Source organism: Ammodytes marinus, assembly GCF_949987685.1.
Source record: "Ammodytes marinus genome assembly, chromosome: 1".
In the NCBI taxonomy this organism is placed as follows: domain Eukaryota; kingdom Metazoa; phylum Chordata; class Actinopteri; order Uranoscopiformes; family Ammodytidae; genus Ammodytes; species Ammodytes marinus.
In genome coordinates, this window is record NC_137230.1 from 23,399,806 (window position 1) to 23,422,003 (window position 22,198).

At 38.5% G+C, this 22,198-nt stretch overlaps 1 protein-coding gene across 1 annotated transcript in view; it reads right to left on the minus strand.

The window, feature by feature from the left end:
* LOC307248627 (protein diaphanous homolog 3-like) overlaps positions 1-22,198 on the minus strand; it is a 175,065-nt gene that overhangs the window by 118,873 nt on the left and 33,994 nt on the right. Inside the window, exons 12-17 of the mRNA XM_080025069.1 lie at positions 19,929-20,045; positions 16,962-17,080; positions 16,809-16,873; positions 16,132-16,236; positions 12,888-13,172; positions 10,755-10,869 (exon numbers count right to left, since the gene is read on the minus strand). Coding sequence (XP_079881195.1) covers positions 10,755-10,869; positions 12,888-13,172; positions 16,132-16,236; positions 16,809-16,873; positions 16,962-17,080; positions 19,929-20,045 — 806 coding nt within the window. The remainder of the gene's footprint in view (positions 1-10,754; positions 10,870-12,887; positions 13,173-16,131; positions 16,237-16,808; positions 16,874-16,961; positions 17,081-19,928; positions 20,046-22,198) is intronic.

Genomic DNA, 22,198 nt, shown 5'->3' on the forward strand with positions numbered 1-22,198 from the left:
AGTAATCAGAACCAGTCCAATCTGAACTGTTGTTAAGCCCACCCTAACATTTCCCAAGTCATTCAGCGAGCTTGGCGATGGCAGCCTAAATAATCAATCTCTGAAGCCATTTGCCTTCTTTTTTTATGCTTTTCTCCGTGTGCTGTTGCAAACGTGCCTGCGCCCACCCTTTCAACGCTGTCCCCGCATATACATACACAAACCCACATGGGTAGATGACAAATCACTGCGGAAAAATAAAGTCTTGAACGCAAATATGTTTTTAACGAGTCAGTCCATTACTCCGGTGATATGAGAACATAAAAACACAAATTGAGAATAAATTGAGGTGCTGATGCCTGAGAAGCTGTGGCTGAAGATATATAAAAATAAAATAAAAAGAAGGAAAAGCAGAGCAGAAACAGAAACTGATAATGGTTGATGGTGCAGCGTGTGTGTGTGTGTGTGTGTGTGTGAGTCAAACGTGGCATTTTCAAGCATTTCTGTCAGAGGGTCAAGCAGTGCTAGTGATTGCTGAAAGTAAAAGTACTTCACACAGGAGGCCGTACTACTGTAACACATTAGCCGCCTCCGACCAGATTGTTACGGGAGAATTTAAAAAAAAAACCTTGTTAAAATTTGGGGCTGGACATCATTGAAACCCCAAAATAGCCATTCATTCATTATATGTACTACATGATCAGACCCTCCATTTCAGCAACATTGAAAAGAGCCTTTTAATGATTACGCCTGGGCTGAGATACATCATAATGACACACATTTTCAGCAGCCACATGAGGAGTCATTATAGAACTAATGGTGTTCTTCAGAATGTCAGAGCAAAAGCATAAACAGAGTGGGAGAGAAAAGGAGAACAAACGAGATAAGAGTGTGAGAGAGAGACACGCAAGACAGAAAGTCCATTTGATGTGAACAGAGATATATATATATATACACCAGCATATACCAACTACTAGATGGCAAGATGGTGGACATCCTGCTGCTCTCCTTAGATGATTCAAAACACACTACATTAAAAGCTCTCTCACTTGTCACTTAAGCAGCTAATTACATCTCCAACCCTCGGTGAACATGTCTGGACTCCATAAACCTTTAAAAAGGTAACCTATACAGTACATTACCATTCATTTTGACATAGATACATCTGAACTGCTTTTTTCTAATAAGGCCATTTCAGCCAATCAAGGCTTTAATTAGAATATAATAAACTGCATGCTCTATAAATATGAGATACTTGACTGCTGGATCCTCTTACAGGCCACCTACTTACTGTCATCCGCACCGCCTCTGGTCTTCAATCTCTTCATAATTCCTCTATAGTGTCCACCAACTTCTAGCTCCTATTGTTTAAAGTGTTCCTTAGGGGCACCACAAAGGCTGTTCTAAGAAATACACCCACGGTTTTTGAGAGGCTTATTAACTATCCCTGCTTGTGTTGTATGGATTGTTAAGTGCCTATAATTTAGAGGTGACATGGGGGCTAGTGAAAACCGACAGACCAAAAGCGTGGGCTGGAATGGTCGCGATCGTCTCAAGTGTCGCTCAGTCTGAGTGCAACAGGTCATGACAAGCCATCGGCACTGACTGTGGTTTTTACCTTCAAATGGGATCCGTCCCTTGATATACAGTACATGTGTACTTCTATACCAGTCAACCACCACTACGAGTTTTATCCTCGCACATGCAACCCCCACTTCCATCAAGAATTCCCCGAAATAAGCTTGCGCAATCTGACACAACTCGAAAAAAGAACATGCTTTCTTATCAGACCATGTTAATAATATGGAAATGGGCTGCCTAATTATTTCTCGTAACTTGCCAGTGGTGGAAAGAGAACTTGTCTTGCCATGTCCCAAACGTTCTCCTTGACAGGCCACATTGCTCTGGAATGCCTGATATACCCACTGGGAACACAGACCCTTAACCAGTGAAGCATCCTATTCCAAGTTTTTAATGCCCACACCCTCACTTCTAATCATTTATTCATTAATATATAATTATTTTTTCAAACAAAACTGTAAACACTGTTTACTTTTGCCAGCTTAATAATTGTTGTCTGTGAATCCTTAAACTGATTAAAACAAACATACATACAGTACGTGATTAATTGGATGGCAACATCAACATCAATAAACCAACATAAATGTAACAAGTTCTTAACTTGTACAGTATTGGTGCTCCTGCAGGTTAGGAGCAGTCTAACAAAAACTTGGGATAATATAATTTGCAAATATCAAAACACTGCAATTTCTCTAGATACCCAGCACATGAAAACATTATATAATTAAAATAAATGGATTTAAAGCAAACAATCTTGTATCAACCCCTTTTTTACAGTCTCTGTCACAGCTCACAGAGCAAATGTGGCATGCAATTACTACTTGATAACTTTCACAGATTTTCACAGTAGAAACGCAAAGCTGCCTTATCTATATACTAAATTTTATCGCAATGATGCTCAACTATAGAAAAAAAAGGTATTATACAATATAACACTTGGATTCGGTAACATCCTTTTAGTTTGCCGTGCCGTATAGCCCCTCATATTCAAGTGTTGTGACTTTGGAGTAGAAGTAGGTTATTAGCAGATGCCTGGAGAGAAATGGCAAACTGATTTTGTGATCTTGGAGGGTTCCAACTAATTGGATGTTATTTATTAGCTGAAAGGAAGCCCCAGGAAAAGGGCAGCTCTCTTCATGTTGCTGCTCATTTTCCCAGCACTATGGCTATGAATCTTTCCCGCTGCACTTTCTAAACAAACAGAGATTGAAAGAAAGAATGCCGGTTTATTCCAGATGTCAATTAAGAAAGCTCCACTCTGTCCATGTATTTGGATATAAAACAAAATAAATCCAAAAGTAACATGACAATTCTCCACATCTGAAAAACAATGTTGTAGTATGGTAGGATATAAAATGGTACCCATATATATAAAAAGATAAATGTGTTTTAATGCATTACATTCCCAATGAAAGGTTTTTGGGGAAATGTTCTCCTGGGGACACAGGGTGTCACATGCTGTGCACATTACCAAGCCTTTGAGTCAAATTTGTTATTATATGATATTGGGCGATTAAAATAAAATTGACTTGGGAAAAGTAAATATTTACTAATCTGAATAAGGGGTTTAAGGAAAGAGGGTGTCGTGTGATACACATATTCTAAACCTCTGATTTTAGGTACAATTAATAAAAATGACCTGACTTAATTTGTTTCACTTCTTAAGGAACAATGGTAGATGAATAAAAAAAGCCAGGATAGGCTACAAAACATGTAAATAAGCCATCCATCATGTGCCATCATGTTACGTAACCAGCCCATTGATCGGCTCCATCCAAAATTTTAATTAAGAAGCAAACCTCACTGCTGCTAGTATTGAATACAAACAAACACACCAGATATGACATCTTCCATGTGTCTCCTAACTTGGCTCATTACAATATTGTTCTTTTTGCTGTTGGTTCATTTTCAATGAATTCGAGCAACCACAGGTAATCCAAAAAGTCTAAAAATGTATAACAGCCTCAGTCCTGACTCCTGAATAATCAATGAATTAACAATTAATCATTTAATAACTTATACACAATATCAACTCTGTATAGCTTTTTCTCAGTCAATAAGCCAGGATGGTTAGGGCATTCTATACAATGGTATAGCAATACTTTTAAGAAGACCACGTAAATAAAACCAACAAGAGGTTACACAATAACTCCACCTGAGTGCAATGCATTAGCATTATATGAGCCATGGACTACAGTGCTGAACAGGAGTAAGAGGTAACTGAAGCCATTCAGCCATACACTATATAATAATAGGTTTGAGCAGAGGAAATATATTCCAGGGGACCCTGTGTATATTGATTGCTAAGTTAAGTCTTAGTTTCAACAGCTCAGAGAAATTAGACATAAAGTCTTGATGAGTATAAAGAGGATAGAATTTAGGAAACATCACAAAAGCAAATAAACAGCTATTAGTGGCATTTCACCATACAAATGCAAGGCCAATAATGCAATCATGTATTTAGCTAACAATTCACAAAAAATAAGAACGGAAAGGAGACAAATCAGTTGTGAGAGAAAAAAAAGAGTTTCTAACATATTGTGAAATGCAGTTCATCCATGTGCTAGACACTTAAATGGACTTCTGATACTCCTGCTCAAGTTCAAAGCAAACACGATGAAGTGCCCTGTGAGTCTGGAACGGTGCAAGCAGTAGAAGTCATCACATTGCACCACAAGAAAAAAATTTAGTAAGAGGGGAATCGAATCAATGTACTTAGTGGTCAAGACCTGTACTCTAGTCTGACAGTTGAGCCAGGTCAGACTGAGGGCAGGGTTCCCTCTGCAGAGCCTGAGTGCTTCTAACACACAAGTAATTCAATTGCAACCATTGTCTGTTAACATTCTATATGTTCTGTTTGTATTCTCAAATTTCACTTAATGATCTCTACATCCATTGCTTGTTTTCAGTCCCCGCAGTTACCAAAGACAGACTGCAGATGTTCCACGTGTCCTAATGTGTTGAAATTTGCTTTCTACAATATGTAATCAATAATTATTCATATGAATAACCATAATTTTCATTTATTTATAAAGGTGTATTTTATTATACAGGCTCCATAACCGTCTTTGATATTTGCATATAGGGATATATGTTAGAGGGAGACTGAAATTGTGCACAAATAAATACAAAACATACTATACTAGATATATGGACTATGTATACAAACAAATAAAATGTATATAAGATAAGGATAAAAGCAAATCATAGGTAAAAGAATACTCACCTTTGGTTTCTGTTCCAGAGCAAACATGAAGGCAGATCGTGCAGCCAAGCAGGAGAAGAACAGCATTTTAAAAATAGCAGGAGGAGAAAAGGGAGAGAAACAAGGACAGAGCAAATATAGAAAAAATAAATGCTGGTTAGTTTTATTTCAAGCAAGCGTTATTTCAGACATTGCATTGCAAGTGGAGAGACAACAGATAGCGATGCATTAAATATTTAGTGTTGTCTATAAAGATTTTTTTTAAATGCATTAATAGAAAAAGTTAAAATTGTTATTCACTACACATAATCAAAGACAATTACAAAATCTCAATTTATGAAAATAGTTTCCATGTTCTAGCAGTAATGCATGATTTGAGTCACCGATGGAGACAGTCTGATAATCACCGCAAACAACCAAGCTCAGAACCTTCTTTCTCACACATAAAACACATAATATAATAAAAAAATGTTGCTCAAATGTACACATATTTTCTGTCACATGGTTTATACTGGTGCAATTATGTTTTGACCTGATTTGACAAACAGCAACTGACTAGAGCCGAGACTGAATTTAATGTGTGATGTGCAGAAGAGGGTTTGCAAGGGTTGCAATGAAGAAGCTAAGACTGTACATGTTGAGTTGTGTTTGCAAGAAGGGGGAAACAAACTGAAGTCTGAAATGTGTAAAAAAATTTCTGTGTGAGTATTTTCTATAAACAATACAATTCCACTGAATTCTGTTTTTCCGACAGAAATAATTCCATAAAACAGCACAAGTCCTGCTTTGTGAATAATACAGGTTGTGACATCACCCTAAAAATGCAGATTTCTGCAGAGACTTCGCTCTTACTCACTTCATGGGTAAGCAGACAAGTTGTTAAATACATATCAATAGTTCTACAGCCACACCTCTCTCTGAAGTTCCTTGAAAACTTCAAAAAGAGAGAAGGTGGATTCCTTCTATCTTCTTGTGTGCTCCATCTTCAACAGTTACCACAAAGACTGCAATTAAGACTGCAATTAACACCTTTAGACGTCAAGGGAACACATTAAAGCTCAGAATTCAGGGACAGACACTACAGCATAATTAGCTATGCTTCATTTATACTCTGTGAATATTAACCACAATTAAATGAACTCTCACTCGTAGATCTAATGATTAACTTTAGATAACCCCTCACCCGTGTCACAGAATAGCTTTACCAACTGACGTGTGTGTGTGTGTGTGTGTGTGTGTGTGTGCGTGTGTGTGTGTGTGTGCATACTGAATGTTTGCACTTTGCAGGTGTTAAAATGTATGTGTTCAGGTGAACAGGGACCACCAGCGCGGAAGATTTGTAAGAACATTTTATGACAATTTTATTTGGTCCGAGATCCACTATCCGAGCAGCACAACCAGTGACGGCAGCATTAACAGTGGTACTGGTAGCTCTATTAAACCTACTTTCTTTCCTTGGGAATTAACATCATATGACTATCTCTTGAGAGGAAATATCATTCTTCAAACTTGTTCTTCCAATTTGCCTGCACACTTTAGCGGGTTTGTGTGTTACTGCACCCAGGTCTTAATGAAAAGGGCACACCCAGACAACCTGTTTCTTCTACACAGGATGACTGTTTTAATTAGCAACACTAGACTGCATTTGTATTATGAGTGAGGAAATAGGAAATCAACACTTTCCTGGGACAATGTATTTCCCATCAGACCACCACCATTGATTTACTGTAGCCGGTCACAATTAGGCTTCATATGAATTCCTTGACTCTTAAGTGTTTTCCCTTCAGCATGTATATTTAACCATTACATTTGTATGCATGTGTACATGCATATTGGATCTTAGCGTGTAGATAAATGTCAGCCATTTCTGCTGATTACATATTCTATATTGGTAAAAAAAATATATATCGTCAGAGCCACCGAGGGGTAGTTTACATTTTGGTCTATATATGCCCCTTCAATTTGTAACATAGTATTTCGGTCAACTACACTGGTCAAAAAAATAAAAGGGAACACATAAGCATAACAATGCAACTCCAAGTCAATCACACTTCTAGGATATCAACCTGTCCAGTTAGGAAGCAATACAATTCAACCTGATGTTGTGCAAATAGAAACAGGTGGAAATGAGAGACAATTAGCAAGACGCCCCCAATAAAGGAATGGTTCTGCAGGTGGAGGCCACAGTCCATTTCCCTGACCTCATCTTTTCTGGCTGATTTTTGGTCACTTTTGCATTTTGCCAGTGCCCTCAACACTAGAGGTAGCATGAGGTGGTGTCTGCAGCCCACAGAAGTTGCTCAGGTAGTGCAGCTCATCCAGGATGGCACATCACTGTAATATTTCATTAGGATGTGTTTGAGTGTTCCCTTTTAAATTAGCTTATTTCTTTTCTTTTTAACGTTTTTGTCTAGCTCTAAAAACTAATTTCACGCATTTGTCTACAATCTTGTGAGGGAAAAAAATCAGGGCCATCGGTAATGCACTCAGTTATTTGAGTCATTGAGCCTTGAGCAGAGAAGACATTCACTATTAGACTAATAATGATGTTGCCTTGAATGGTTGTAGAGATGTTTGATACTCATTTTCTGTATCAGGTTGAGGTATAAGCAGCTATATATGTATGTACTATACACTAAAAAGAATTATGTCAGTATAACATATTTGGTTTTAAAAGAGCCAAGATATAAGTTGCAAAGATATGAATAAGTGATTATTGTAAAACTTTTATTGTAAAACTTTTTAAGGAACTTTTTCTATTAACAGCACACAGCCTTAAAGCCTTTAGTTGACCTCAGCTGCTTTACAGAAATACTTTCACAGCTCCATAGCCCAAAGAAAAACTAAAACTCATTCACTCTCACTCTAACACTGCTTCCACTGCTAAAGCTACAGTTGACATAGGGCATTTTATTAAAACTCTGAGGTATGCGAGTGGACGATGCAAACAATGTAAGGTCTTCCTTTACCTGCATTCAATTACTATAACGCCAACAACAGCCCTAGAGTTTCATAAAATAGAACACAGACAGACGGGAAACTCCGGGAGAGAAAAAAAACATCTCTCACTCTGTATTACAAGCACTCTCTCTTTCTAGTCAATTCTAGGCGTCAACAACAACAAACAATCTCACCTTAGAAAACTTAGAAAATGACTGTTTCTTATGGACCTGGAAAGCAATTAAGGGACAAAATCGATTGATCCGAGTTGCTCTTTGCAGGCCCAATAATTAAGGGTTGTTTTGGTCAATAAAAGGAACTAATCTCGCCCATGAGTTGTTATGTAACCGGAAAGATTTAGCAGAACATCGAGAGGAGACAAGTAAAGAAAGAACCTTGCAAAATAGTTTGTTGAACAAAATTCTCATATTATGAATGGCAAGGTAGGAGAAAACTTCTAGCTTGGGTTGAAGTCCAAGGGAGGGCAACCTTTCAAATGCTTGCCATTATAGCTACAGTACATCATCATCCCTAGCAAGCACACAATGTATGAAGTCCATTCTATACTAGGTTGCATATCCTCTCTTACATGCAAAAATGGGCTGTCACTTCTCCTTTGCTTAATGCTACTCTGCGATTGTTCCATTAGTCTTAAGCTGTAACCTTGCAAACATTACAGAACGGAACCCTCTCACTGCTTACTTCAAAAAGGTTACATTTTTGTTCATTTCTATCAAAGGTTTGCTGCTAATAATGAGCATAGACTTGAGAAAAGAGCGCTGACAACTCGCAATGTTCTAGAATGGTCATTGGTCGTAATTAATTTTTTTGTTCGCTCTGACCTACAAGATTAAACAGTAAAAACACCCATTTATCGTAATTTTCCCACGGAGGACATGGGTTTAAGTGGTACTGACCCTTTGCCAAAAACGACATCCTGCCCCATATAGATAAACAGTTGAGTCATAAAGTACATTACCACTGTAAATATAATGTTTATTAAGTCAAAAAAAAAAAATGCTCCCCCAATGCAGTATTATACATTCCTGTTAAATGTGTAATTCCAGCCTCCTCTTTGAAACATTTAAAAAAAATAAAAACAACAACTCTATTTTTAGATGCAATTGATTAAATGAAGGCCATGAATACAACAGCGTATTGTTCCAAGTCCCCACCCAGGCTCAGCAGTTTGTGTACAGGATGGAAGGAATTCCTTTACACACGAACATTACGAAAAGGATGAGGAAGTTTCAAGGGATAGGAATGAATATTTAATAAGAAAAACTGAGTGAATACTGTTTTATACTGTGTCCTTTTTAATGTTTAATGCTGAGCCAGATGCCGCTGCTCTTAAGTGAGATGAAACATGATGCTACATGGCTGTGTTAATAAGACGACAAGCCCCCACACACACGTATATTATATATGCATTCTTATACGCTCACTGACGCACAGAGTCGCTTGCAACTGGGTCTGACAGCTCATCACATCACTCACGCTGCTCCTGCAAACTCCACAGGGACGGCAATAAACAGGAAGGAACACAACTAACAGAATTGACTCTAACCACGAGAAAGGTTTGATTTAGTCAAAGGATTCATGCCGTTCTCCCCAAAAATCTAAAATGCATTAGCCATAAGTAGTGACAAATCATATGGCTGGCAGACTACTTTTTGAGTGCCCCCAATATGATGAGAAGTGTGTTTTGTGATTACTGTCAAATACAATATTACATGTGGAAATATGCAGAATCTAGGTCAGTACAATAACAGAAAAAGGGCCTGTTGTCTGCTGATGGACATACTTCTTTTTGCCATTTCTAGAACACAGCAATCTTGGCTGTCCATCTACCTGGCTGTTTGCATTTATATTTGCCTCCATTATTCAGCACCTTAACAGTAGGGAACAAGGGTGCAATTGTGTGCAGGTGGAGGGGGGCAGCATAGACTTGTGACAGGTAGATAGCACCTGGATGCATAATTCAAACTGTCGTAAGCTCAAGTCAGTGACAAGACAAGAAAGAAAACAAGACATGTGAATAAATCATCAGAGAGGGGACTAATAGACCCAGCACAGCAGAGGACGGGACTGATAGCATCTCTTGTCCTTGCTTTAATCCTTCTAACAATGTTGTACATGATAAATATTCCAAATCTTGCAAGCCAAACTAATGTGTGGGGATGTAACTGTGTCAGTTTCCCCTTGCTGATATGTAATAGACCGTACTCGAAAGTGCTAAAAAATAAATTAAAAAGGTGTGTGTAAAGCCATTAGACGTTAGGTGCTACACATTTAATCTATTTATATAAAGTTGGCCATTATTTCATTATTATTGTTAATAATTTCTCCACATAATAATGGTATTTGGGTCCAAATATCCTACCAGTATTCAAATAAAACACCACAGATGGCATACACCAAGGAAACCTTTACATAATTGAGACATTGAACAGAAATTCAACTTCATTTTGGGCTTATAAGTCTCCCATCTGCCCTTAAAACAGCAGATGAAATTGGACCAAATTGAACAAAAAAGAGAGATTTATGTCATGCATGTGTCATTATCCAACCAGTGAAAGAAAGTTTTCTTGTTAAGACTAGCAAAGAGGGTTAGTCAAGCCTTCACACAATTGACTGTATCAATTGACTGTAGTACTTGTACTTCATGCAAATCCCCCTCAATGAAAACACATGGCCAATTACTAACAAGCACATAAACACACACACAACTCAGAAACAAATTCACTTTTTTTTTTCCTTGTTTTACCAATTCAGCTTTTCCCTTCCCTTGCATCACACTAAAAGTTTGAGCCAAAGTGGCACAGCCATGAACCAGAAGAACTGGGACAGGGAGATAAAAGAAAAAAATGAATTGGAGAGGAAAAGAGGAAGTTTTTGACTAGAAACAGACTGTGCAGTAGAAGTGTGAAAGTAAAGCACATTGAAACAACTGAGAAATAAAATATGTAATACATTTAAACATTTGCCTGAGTCATCTCAGAATGGCAGAATGTAAATAAATAAATACAAACTTTAGAGAGGGTCTAACCTGTTCTTTGTGTACAAAAAGTGAGAGCGACTCTGCTCAGCAAATCTGGCTTCACATATTGGCCCTCATCAGCCAGCACCCAGAAACAGCTCTCCGACATTTCCTGGGGACGAATCTGAAGACACAGTGAAACAAATGAATCAACCAACTGTATTTTACAGGTTATAGCAGATATAGAGGGAAATAATAAAAAAAAAATACTATTCTCTATTTTCCTCGCTTTAGAGAATTAACATATAGTACAGTACAGTTTTTGTATTCCCCAAAAATCTGTTAAGGAGAAAAACACTCTTTAAATTTTATTCAAGCTCCATCAAGCGGATTCTTTTTAAATAACATTTCCTGTGATGAAAAGGGTCACTACTACTACTGACACTATGGAGAATCAACAACCTAACCTGTAAATTGTGGAGCTATAAAGGCCATATGCTGTTTTTACAGACCTGCTGGACCAAGGTCAGGCTTAAATTCTTGTGAATATTGGAGTCCAGGTTGATAGAATCCTAATCCCCATGTCTTAGCATTTTACAGACTTTTGAAAAGGTGGATTTAAGACATTTTAATACCAAGGAAGGTCTTATTTTACACATATGGATTCAATGCCTTACGACTTTTTAAGAATCCCGTCAAAAGCTTTGCTGATCTAGGTTATTTGAGGGTCTTCGGGTCTATCAAATTGTTGCATCACTGTCCTAGCTCTAATAGTTATCTCCATGTCACCTTAGCCACATTTGAAAGTTTGAAATTGTATAACTTAAGAAGTTTCGGGAACAGCTTTGTCCCAAACATAACCGTATGGGGGGGTCTCCAACAGCTGTGCCACAAGTCCTCTTCAAGACCTACTAAGAGGTTCCCTTTAAATATAAAGCAGATGGTTTAGTTGGTTGTAGACCTGTACAGATGTGCTTCCTAGTTTAAATTATTAATCAAACCACAAACCAATATACTTGCAGTTTGAACTAATATTGCTCTGCAGAGAACAACATCTGTAGATGCTGAGGCTGCTCTCACAATAGCATCTGATCATCTGTTATTTTCAATTCTAACTGGCTTGGCACAAAGCTAGAATGTTGTTGTTTAATGCTTAGAAAAACATCTGTACTGTTCAGGTACTGCCAGTAGTCATCAGGAACTAGAGGAATGAATAGCAGAGCAAAAGGGCTACTATAAATACATGGCCTAAATTTTCTGTTTCTTGTCCCAAACTTTTAGTTAACCATAACCCGGCAAAACATTGGGGGGAGTTAGTCGCTACGAGCATCTCTCATTCCCACTCAGCACAGTTGGAAAACAACTCTCTTTATACAATAGATTCTATAGATCCTTCAATGTAGAACTCTGTGATACTACATCACATCTCTGAAATGTACTGCATCCAATATACTGAAACATCCATAGAATGAATACTTACTTTGTCCGAAAGTTGTTGATTCAACTCAATAGTATTTGTTTGAAGCTGGAGTTAGTGGTATATTAGCCAGCATTACATTGAGATATTTTTCTCTAATAATATGGGGTTGGCTACCCTGGAAATCCAGACCTGCCGCTGGCAAATTAAATGTGCTGCGCCTGATGGTGGACACTCTCCATTGAAGCTCATTAAAAATGTCAGAAAATTCTGAGCTACGTTTCAATTGGTTCTATCTGATTATGGGCGGGCCAAAGCCCTATGTATGGTGCTCTGGGGCGGACGTAACCGCATGACGACAGTGCTGTGCATGCGCTGTCGAAACCGTGACAGTAAACAGAGATCGCTGCCGATATGTTGTTTGAGTTTGAGACGGCTTTGGCCTCAACACTTAACAATTTGAAAGACGGCACAAAAATCTTTCATTATCAAGAAATAGGAATGTTCCAATTTGCTGACCGATCACGGCAAAAGTTTAAATTACCAGTGAAACGCGCTGTTCACTAAACAAACCGGGCCTAATACGTCACCTTGTCCATTGCTCTGATTGGTTGTAGTGCTATCCACTTGCGTGTTGTGGTATTTGAAATGCACGCGTAGGTGCCGCCCCTTGAGTTGGGAAGGTCTATTGATCGTGGCCAGACCCTATATACTGTCTAGATGTGGGTCTGGATTTCCAGGCTAGGAGTTGGCTGAATATTAAAAAAGGCCTTGCAGTTTCTCACCTTAGACCAGTTGAGGCGCTTCATGGCAGTCTCAAGCTTGAAGTCCTTCTTAGGCTTGAGTCCGTAAGGCAGCGCTTGGTGAGTGGGCGAGCCCAGACCAAAGCCTGGAGGGGGAGGAGGTCCACCAGGGGGAGGAGGGGGGGCGGGACAGCCAGGTAAAGGAGGGGGAGGTGGTGGAGGAGGGGGAGCAGGCACACCAGGCAGAGGGGGAGGAGGAGGCGGCCCAGAATGCAATGTGGCCTGTCCAACATGGCCAGAGGGCAGGCCAACAGGTGCGGCTCCAAACTGGATGTTTCATGAAGAAGAAAAAAGGAATGTGTATTGGGAAATGAACAGGAAAATAAAATAATACTGCCAGACGTGATGGACCATTATTATATCAAAAGTGTTTATAGCGACAAATATTCTGTGTGGCTTGAGCATAATATTCTGTATCTTGAGACTCTATAAAACTGCAAATTCAATTAAAAACATATTATGGAGTGGAGGAAATAAATGGGGGCTTGATTTTTTTTGTCTCTTTGTGGAATGTATTCATGATTGTTTTTAAATACAACTTCAGACCAGCATTATTTGTTTACTTATTTTATGGAGCTCAGCGACCGACAAATAAGGGCGTATTAGTAATGGGCAGGTGTGTAAGACCTGTGTAAAGAAAGTCACTTTTTCTTACCTTTCATTCACAGGTATTTTTAATTTCAATTCAATTTCAATTACAGAATATGTTGCTTGTATTAAGTAGTGTTTTTTGTGTAGTGTGGAGCAATGTTAATTAGGGGTGTGCACGGTTACACGTGTACACGTTTGTAAATCATAACCGCTTAGGAAAAATCAATAAACGAAAACCGTTCTTTTTTTTTTTTTTTTTTTTCAAAGTTTTTAATTATGTTCTGGAGACACGCATTTATTGATTTTACCTCACTAATAAAGTCATTGGGGATGATAAAAGGTAGTCTGCCGAATCTGTCTGTCCCTCGGCGAGTGTGTGTGTGTGTGTGAATGAGTGTGTGTATCGGTGCACACACACATACGGGGGGAGTCGCCGTGCTGGGGCTCGTCTCACAGCCACGGAAGAGAGATGAAAGATAACCTAAATATTAAAGTTACCCTGTTGACGTGAACTACGCTCGAAAGTAGCCCGAACTTTATAACACCTGTTCAACCTGCATACACGTGGACATGTAGAAATCGTAGAAATGTGCGATAGGCTATATTAATCAGGAAATTAATGAAGCGCGATCATGACGGCGCACATGACAGCCAGGCGAACGTGTGTATGTGTGTGCCATGGACCTATTATAAGAGGTTTGTAAACCATAGAAAGTATATAAAAACGAGCGTGGTTCATGTCAACTGTGTGTTTACAGGCAAACGAACGCGTATGTGTGTGTGCACGCGCGCCTACAAGACGGCGGGCGCACAAGGACAATGACGTCACGGTTAACCGTGTACACGAAAAAAAAATCCGTTGTGTACACGGTTAGACATTTTTGTAAACGTTCACACCCCTAATGTTAATAAAACCTTCTCTGGATAAATAAAATAAAGGTAGAATTCACATCTCAATCAAAAAAGAAATATTACTGAAATTGGGGGGGGAATAAAGTTGAATCAGATGAAATGTGGCATTTGGCAAGAATGTAGCACACTCTGCTTTCATCGCTGCTACAGATCTGTGTTCACTCAACCAGCAGAATATTAAATGCTCATGAACTGTCAAGATTGTGTCCAGAACTTAACAATAATTTAATTCTTCCATAGCTAAAAATAAAATGTTCTAACTGGAGCTACGAAGCTTGGTAAATTGCATAGTACAGAGCAAATGGCTTATTGATCCATGCACCAGTTTTAGATTAAAGACGCACAGTAAAAAGGTCAGCTCTGGGCCCTTACTCAGCCACTGCCTCTAGAGGGAAGAACACCTTTGCTGAATTAACAAGTGTGGGCGTGAGTGTTGGTCATAGTTCGACTGACAAAGACACAGAGACAAACGAGTGTGTGTGTGTGTGTGTGTGTGTGTGTGTACGTTCCCGCATTGGTTGAATGATGTACCAATGTCATTTGAACTAAGGTACTATTTGAGTATTCATTCTGTATTTGCTCACTCAAATCGAAAAATGATCAGGGAAATAAAAAGGAAGTTTTCTTCCCCACTCTGAGCATGTAGTTATCTTGCAGTGCCAGGATGTGGGAGCCACTCTCTGGAGTGTTGGGGGGGAGGGGGTTGTGGCCCAGTAGTGAGGTTGAAGGGGTATGTCAGAATAAATTGCTTTTAGAACAATTTCCTCTTGTGGGATAAAGATCACAAATGGCCAACATGGAGCACTGGTCAGTGTTCTCATTAGACTTAGTGTCAGCTAGCCAGTGGAGCAGCCTCCATGTCAAACTAAACTGCAAGCTTCAAGCTTCAGTGGATAAAAAAACCCCACACCATTCACACTCCGCACCTGGAAAATAAAATCTCATAATGGGAAGTAAGAAAAGAAACTTGTATTTCCATGCTATGCGTGATTTAACCCATTGATGACGGCTGCTGCGCGATGCCACATTGGCTCTCCTGCCTGATGCTGCATCGCGCAGCATTATTACTTTATCTAATTTTCATGGCATTCCCAGCATAGAATGCACTGTCATTGGTTCAAATACACATGAGGTGGGTTTTGTTGATTTTTTTAAGACCACGTGACCACCCAAAAGTTGTGTGGTTTGCCGAAAATCATGTCAATCAAAAAAAATAAAAATAAAAAAATAAAACTAAATAATAAAAAAAATACGCCAGCTATGTCGGCGACAGAACAGTTAGTGGCGTTTGGTGCGCAGAATCAAGGTCTACTATAGACTACTGACGAAAATCACACAACACATTGCATCTATTTATTAACAATATTTAATAATTTTCTAATTAATCTAATTTTGACGATTTTTAGAAATATTTGTTGGTTTGTAAGCACTAAGGGAGCATGTTTAAATAAAACCTGTGAACCTTAACTTTTAAATGTATTTTATTTCATGTTTCTATGTGCTACACAGGCTTAGATATTAAGGTTTTGGTAGACTTGACAATTCGTACTATTTTTTCAGAAAACCCTCAGGCATTAAGGACATGCATCCTAGATTGCCATAGTCATCAATGGGTTAAGGGGTTTTGTTGAGTGATACAATCTAGTCTTTTCTCACACCTCCTCTGAGGAATAAATATTTTACAAAAACTGACACTGGAAAGAAAGATGAACATGTCATGTACCTGGGACCTGAAGGCCTGCAGCTCTGCTTGAAGTTCTGCAACTTTTTCATCACACTTAATCAGCTGAGCTTGTGCCTCCTGTCTGCTTAGAAACTCCTCATCAAACTACAAAGAGACACAGAAATGAATCACACAAGCACACGCTGACATTGAAAGAATGTAACAAGGAATTAACAAAAGCAGTGTTCTTTTAAATGTTTACGTCCAATGGCATACTCTTCTACATTACAAAACCTAGGGCATCTGTACAAATGTCAATGTTGGCAACAAGTACTCTTGACCTTGCATCACAAATCATAGTTTGGGGGGATTTGAGCCTTTTAAATGGAAATCAGTCGAATTCATATTTTTATAGCAAGAAGTCATGTCCTATAATGCTTAATTTCCAAAATTTAAAAACACTTTTTTGTTTTTTGGAAAATAATTAGACAGCATTTTAAATCAAAGTGATGACTACAAATTTACAAAGGCATAAACACAACTATACAAGTCCCCAGGTATTGTCAGTGTTTATGTTTACTACACAGTATTAGTCTTTTGATATCTAAACAGATGTCATTTTATAGAACTAATTAGAAGAATTAGAAAAAATGCCAGCAGGCCTTGGTGGGTCTTGTTTTGGCAAGGTTGTGTAGTCAGAAGAAGGGAATTAAAGTTTTATTTTTGTCAATACTTGCCTTCTGTGCCAGTTCTGAAGCTCTTTGTTCGTACTCATCAGTCCGAGCTTTATCTACACACACTTCTGAAAAACAACATAAGAGAAGACAAATTATTCAGGTTTTATTGAAAAATTACATAAATGTAATGTTAAGAAACAGTGTGAGACTTGCCTAACAGGTGGCTGAAGTCCACATCTAGGCGCTTGCGGTAACTGAAGTCTGGGTCAGTGCCACTACGGTGAAGCACAATTTGAGACACACACTCCTCAATGATCCTGAAATACTGGGGTCTGAGAGAAAGGATGAGAGGGACACAAAAGACAAGTCAATCGGTAAGAAAGAGAAAGTGGCAAAACATAAATAATTTCAGAACTTATAATATGTTGTGTGTGTATGTAGTTGAACAATATCTGTTATCCAGACAGCTTTGGGTGTAAAACAAACTGAAATAAGTGCACAATAAGTAGGGTCAGTGACAAGACATAAGGTAAACTTGGAATGTCACAACAACTTCTATATTTATACGAATGCAACCAACTGGCATCATAGCACAATAGATATCTGAGATCCTAAACATAACAGGAGGCTGAATATTTATTATTATTTCTTAGAGATTCAATTCAAACCCTAATGTTCATTCAACAGGTTGAATTTGAAACCAACTGAACAGAGCCAAAAAATATCATTGCACACATGACATGGCCATCAGGTCTATCGAGTTTTTACACATCCTTCTCCATTATCTAATCCTTACCCCCACACCACTTTCCCAGCAATTTTAGGGAAAAGAAAATGGATGGACACACACAACGATAATAACCAAGAGAAATGAACAGCAGAAAAAGACAAACATGTAACAGAGTAAGAATAATGGGGCTGAATCAAGGACAGAAGAGGAGCAGAGACGGTGTTCCCAGTAAATGGATATGTGTTGATAAGAACACATTTTTTTTTTCATGATGTTGACCTTGATTCTTGGGACTGGAATATGACATAACACACATGCTAATGTTACATGAACTCAGGGACTTTTGGTTTACTTCAAACTCACACAAATATATTCACCACTTACACCTTAAAAAGAGAACTGATGATATAACACACAGTGGTAGCAGTACACACCAACAGTTGATGAGTAATTGCAGTTAAATTGTTTCAAATAATTCTGCTAAATACATTGATCCCAGATTAGCAAAGGGCAATAACAAACAAGGAGATATAAGGATGAGCCAATAGATGATATGCAAGGCTGGGAGCCACAGTAAGTTAACCACATTGTAACTGAAAAGGGAAGTGTCTTTTTGTCAACGCTAATTATCTCATTAACTAGAACCATAAGATGTATTAACTGTGATAAATGAGGGACAATGTATTTCACCTCTTGCGAAAAAAATGCTTAAACTCAACCTAGTAGCTTAAATACCATGTCTATGATTTTGACGATGATCTGCACGATGGAATTTTTGACTTAATGTAGACAAAAATATTAACAATCAAATTAAATGAGGTTTTCACTCAAATTGCTAGTGTCATTCATTACTTTGGGACTCTGGCTAAAATAAAAAAGGTATCAAGGGTACCAAGAATGAAATAACTAACGCTTACTTCACCAGCCAGTGACTACAGGCGCCGTGCTTTAAAAGGTTCCCATTCCCCCCCCAAAAAAAAGAAAAAACCTGATGCCTTATTGGCCATTGGTGGAAATGAACAAAACTATGCCAGGGCAAAACTTGGAAATATATTCCATTAAAATAATTGGAGCCAAAGAACAGACTGAAAAGCTATTCTACATGTTATGATAATGAGGAAAAAGCATGTATTTATACATACCAATAGGCTAGAAATGTTTACAATAATAACAGTCTTAATAATCAATAATAATTTTCCAAAATACAATAAAGAGCAAGGGAAAGCCAATAATCTTCCCCTAAACTCGACTCGCATACCAGAAGTGCCTGCCACACGGTGAGAAAAATTGCTGTCACAGAGTGGATGTCATAATGGAAATAGAGATTTATTTTTCTTAAAAAAAAAAAAAAAAGTTTGAAATGCTTCTTGGGCCTGGAAGTATCTTTGGGATTGGTCTACTGAGCCATTGTCAGCATACTTACATTAGAAGTGATAAAAACAAAAATGTATTCATGCATAACAGTTGAACTTTTTACTCCTTTAGGAGAGCTCTACTAACTCGTTGTACACTGAGTATTACTGTTAATGAAGCTCTATGCACGCTGCCTCAACATAGGGAGTATTTCAAAGCTTGACAGGCCAGCCCTGCCTAGTTACAGTCGCTAAGCTATCATAAGACGGCTAGTATTTGAATATTTGTGGAGGGGTCTTGCGAATGGTTCACTGACTAATTGTAGTAGATTCCATTAAGAGCCAAACAATTTAAATAATGAATTAATGCCCAATGAAGCAGACATTGTCAAGTATATATAACTGTTACTGGTATACTGTACTGTATATGTGGGCCAAAGGCGTTGTGCAGTCGTAATAGTAATGATAACTAATGTCAACTGAAATTTCAACGTTTCATTATAATTTGAGATGAAGGACAGATAAGACGGAGTCAGAGCAAAGAGTCACTTTATGGGACTGCAGGTGATGCATTGCATATTCTTCAGATTAGATCACCATCTTTTGATCAAGTCCAGGTTTAACTCACACCCAGCTGTGAGTGAACCAACATAAAATAAGCCTTTGAAATGTACCATTAATAGGAGATGAGACGTACTCTGGAGCCATGGTTACTGTAGCTGGCTTGGAGATGAAAGAGGCTGCATTCTCTTTGTTAGCCAATGTCATTTAAAGGGTTTAAGGAAAAAAAGGAGGGAGACCTCCACAAAACATTTGCTCTTCACCAGTGTAAAATCAATACCGGTTTTCAAAAATTGCGTAGACCTTTGTTTGTGTGCACATTCGGCTAAGATGTGTGCGATTCAAGCGCTATATGTCAGTGGCAATTATTAACACACGGACCGTAGGTTACATACAAGCTTATGAAGAGAGATGATAAAAGAAAAACAACAAAAGATCACAGACATTCAGGTAAACACTGGGGGGAAGATGAATCAGATGAAACCTTGAAAAGTTTGGCTTGTGTGTATATACTGTATGTGTGCTGGTGATTTTTACCTGACCAAGTAGTCATTGCGTATAAGCATCAGGTGCTGCAGTATTGAGAGGAAATAGGGCTCCGCACTGCTGTCCTTCACCATGCTCTGCACAATACTGAACACATCCCCTGCTTCAGTGTAGAGAGTTAAGGACTTAAAATAAAACCAATGATTTTCACACATACACACAACAAGGAGAAACAACTGAAAGGAAAAGAGAAAGAATGATCTCCTTTAAGGGATAACTGCCTGGGCTGGATGCCAGGAATGTTTTAAAAAGGTATATATTAGGGCTGTCAAACGATTAAACATTTTAATCAGATTAATCACAGGATTCTGTGGATTAATCACGATTAATTTTACCATTTGAAATATGCCCGAAAAATTTGAATTTTCTCTGTATATTGTTGTATGAACGGAACAATAAATGACAGAAGGTGGATATGTACATTTAAAATTAGTATGTTTATTAATTAAAAATCCAAATGATGGTTTTAATACTGAAAATAAATTTAAATCAAACTAAAATATATAGGCCTACCTACCAAACCAAAATTCAATGTGTCTGTCTCTTTACTATGTCTTTGAGCAAATATAGGATAGGCTATAGAATGGCATTTATTTGGTGAATCTATAGGTTCTGCATTATTGAATACAACAGTCCGCGGTGTGTGCGAGTGTGCGTGGGTGCGTTTGTACGCGCGACCACGTCCTAGGGGACTGTTCATGTGTGCCAGGAAGCTGACGGTATGTTGATGTCTGATCACACACACCTCTGAAAACTGCAGACGTTTGTGTCCTCGCGGGCTCTGAACAGAGCGGACAATGTTTCTCCTCCTGTTGCTCCCGACATCAACTGTCACCCGCGGCAGTTGATTTTATATACTATCTATGCCCCCGACACGGACGTGACCGTTAGCAGTTTAAAACTTTAAAACACAGCACGGGCTAACGTGCTGCTATGTTAGAATGACTGTAGTACAGAGCCTGTGGGATGTACGGGGCGGATCATTCTGCACATGTGTTAAATGCGTTAAAAAAATGAACGCCGATAATTCCAGAAATTAATCACCCTGCGTTAACGCGTTAATTTTGACAGCCCTAGTATATATATATATATATATATATATATATATACAGTCATACGAAAAAGTTTGGGAACCCCTCTCAGCCGGCATTATAATTGACTCTGCTTTCACAAAAAAAAGATAAAAGTACTACGTCTTTCATTTATCAGGAACAGCTAAGTACTGGGATGTTTTCCAAACAAAGATTTTTTGAAAAGCAGTATTTAGTTTTATGAAATTAAATAAAACGTGAAAAACTGGCTGTGCAAAAATATGGGAACCCTTGTGGTCTTGCGGATTTTAATGCATGTAACAGCATGTAAAACTGAGGACTTTAAACACAAAATTGGTTGGATCATGTTGTTAAGCCTTGAACCTCATATAAAGGTCTGTTTAATCATGATAAAAGGTATTTTAGGTGCCTAAATGCAAGTTCCACTTCTCTTTGACTCTCTGCAGAAGTGAGACAGAATGCGATCATCAAAACAGCTCCCAAAATATCTTAAAAACAAAGATTATTCATTGTCATGGTTTAGGGGAAGGTTACAAGAAGCTTTCCCAAAGGTTTCAATTGTCAATTTCTACTGTAAGGAACGTTGTCAGGGAATGGAAGGACACAGGCACAGTTGCAGTTAAACCCAGGTCTAGCAGACCAAGAAAAGTACAAGAGCGGCATATGCGGCGGATTGTGAGAATGGTTGCGCAAAACCCAAAGATCATCTCCAAAGACCTGCAAGAACATCTGGCTGCAGATTGTGTATCTGTACATGGTTCTACAATTCAGTGCAATTTGCACCAAAACATCTGTATGGCCGGGTGATGAGAAGGAAGCCCTTTCTGCGCCCACGCCACAGATACAGTTGCATGGAGTATGCAAAAGCTCATTTAGACAAGCCAGCTTCATATTGGAAGAAAATGCTTTGGACTGATGAGACAAAAATTAAGTTATTTGGTCTTTATAAAAAGCAGATGTTTTGGTGCAAATTGCGCTGAACGATAACGATGTACAGATACACAATCTGCAGCCAGATGTTCTTGCAGGTCTTTGGAGGTGATCTGTGGGTTGTGTGCAACCATTCTCACAATCCTCCACCTATGCCGCTCCTGTTTTTTTCTTGGTCTGCCATGCCTGGGTTTAACTGCCACTATGCCTGTGTCCTTCCATTTCCTTACAACGTTCCTTACAGTCGAAATTGACAATTGAAACCTTTGGGAAAGCTTC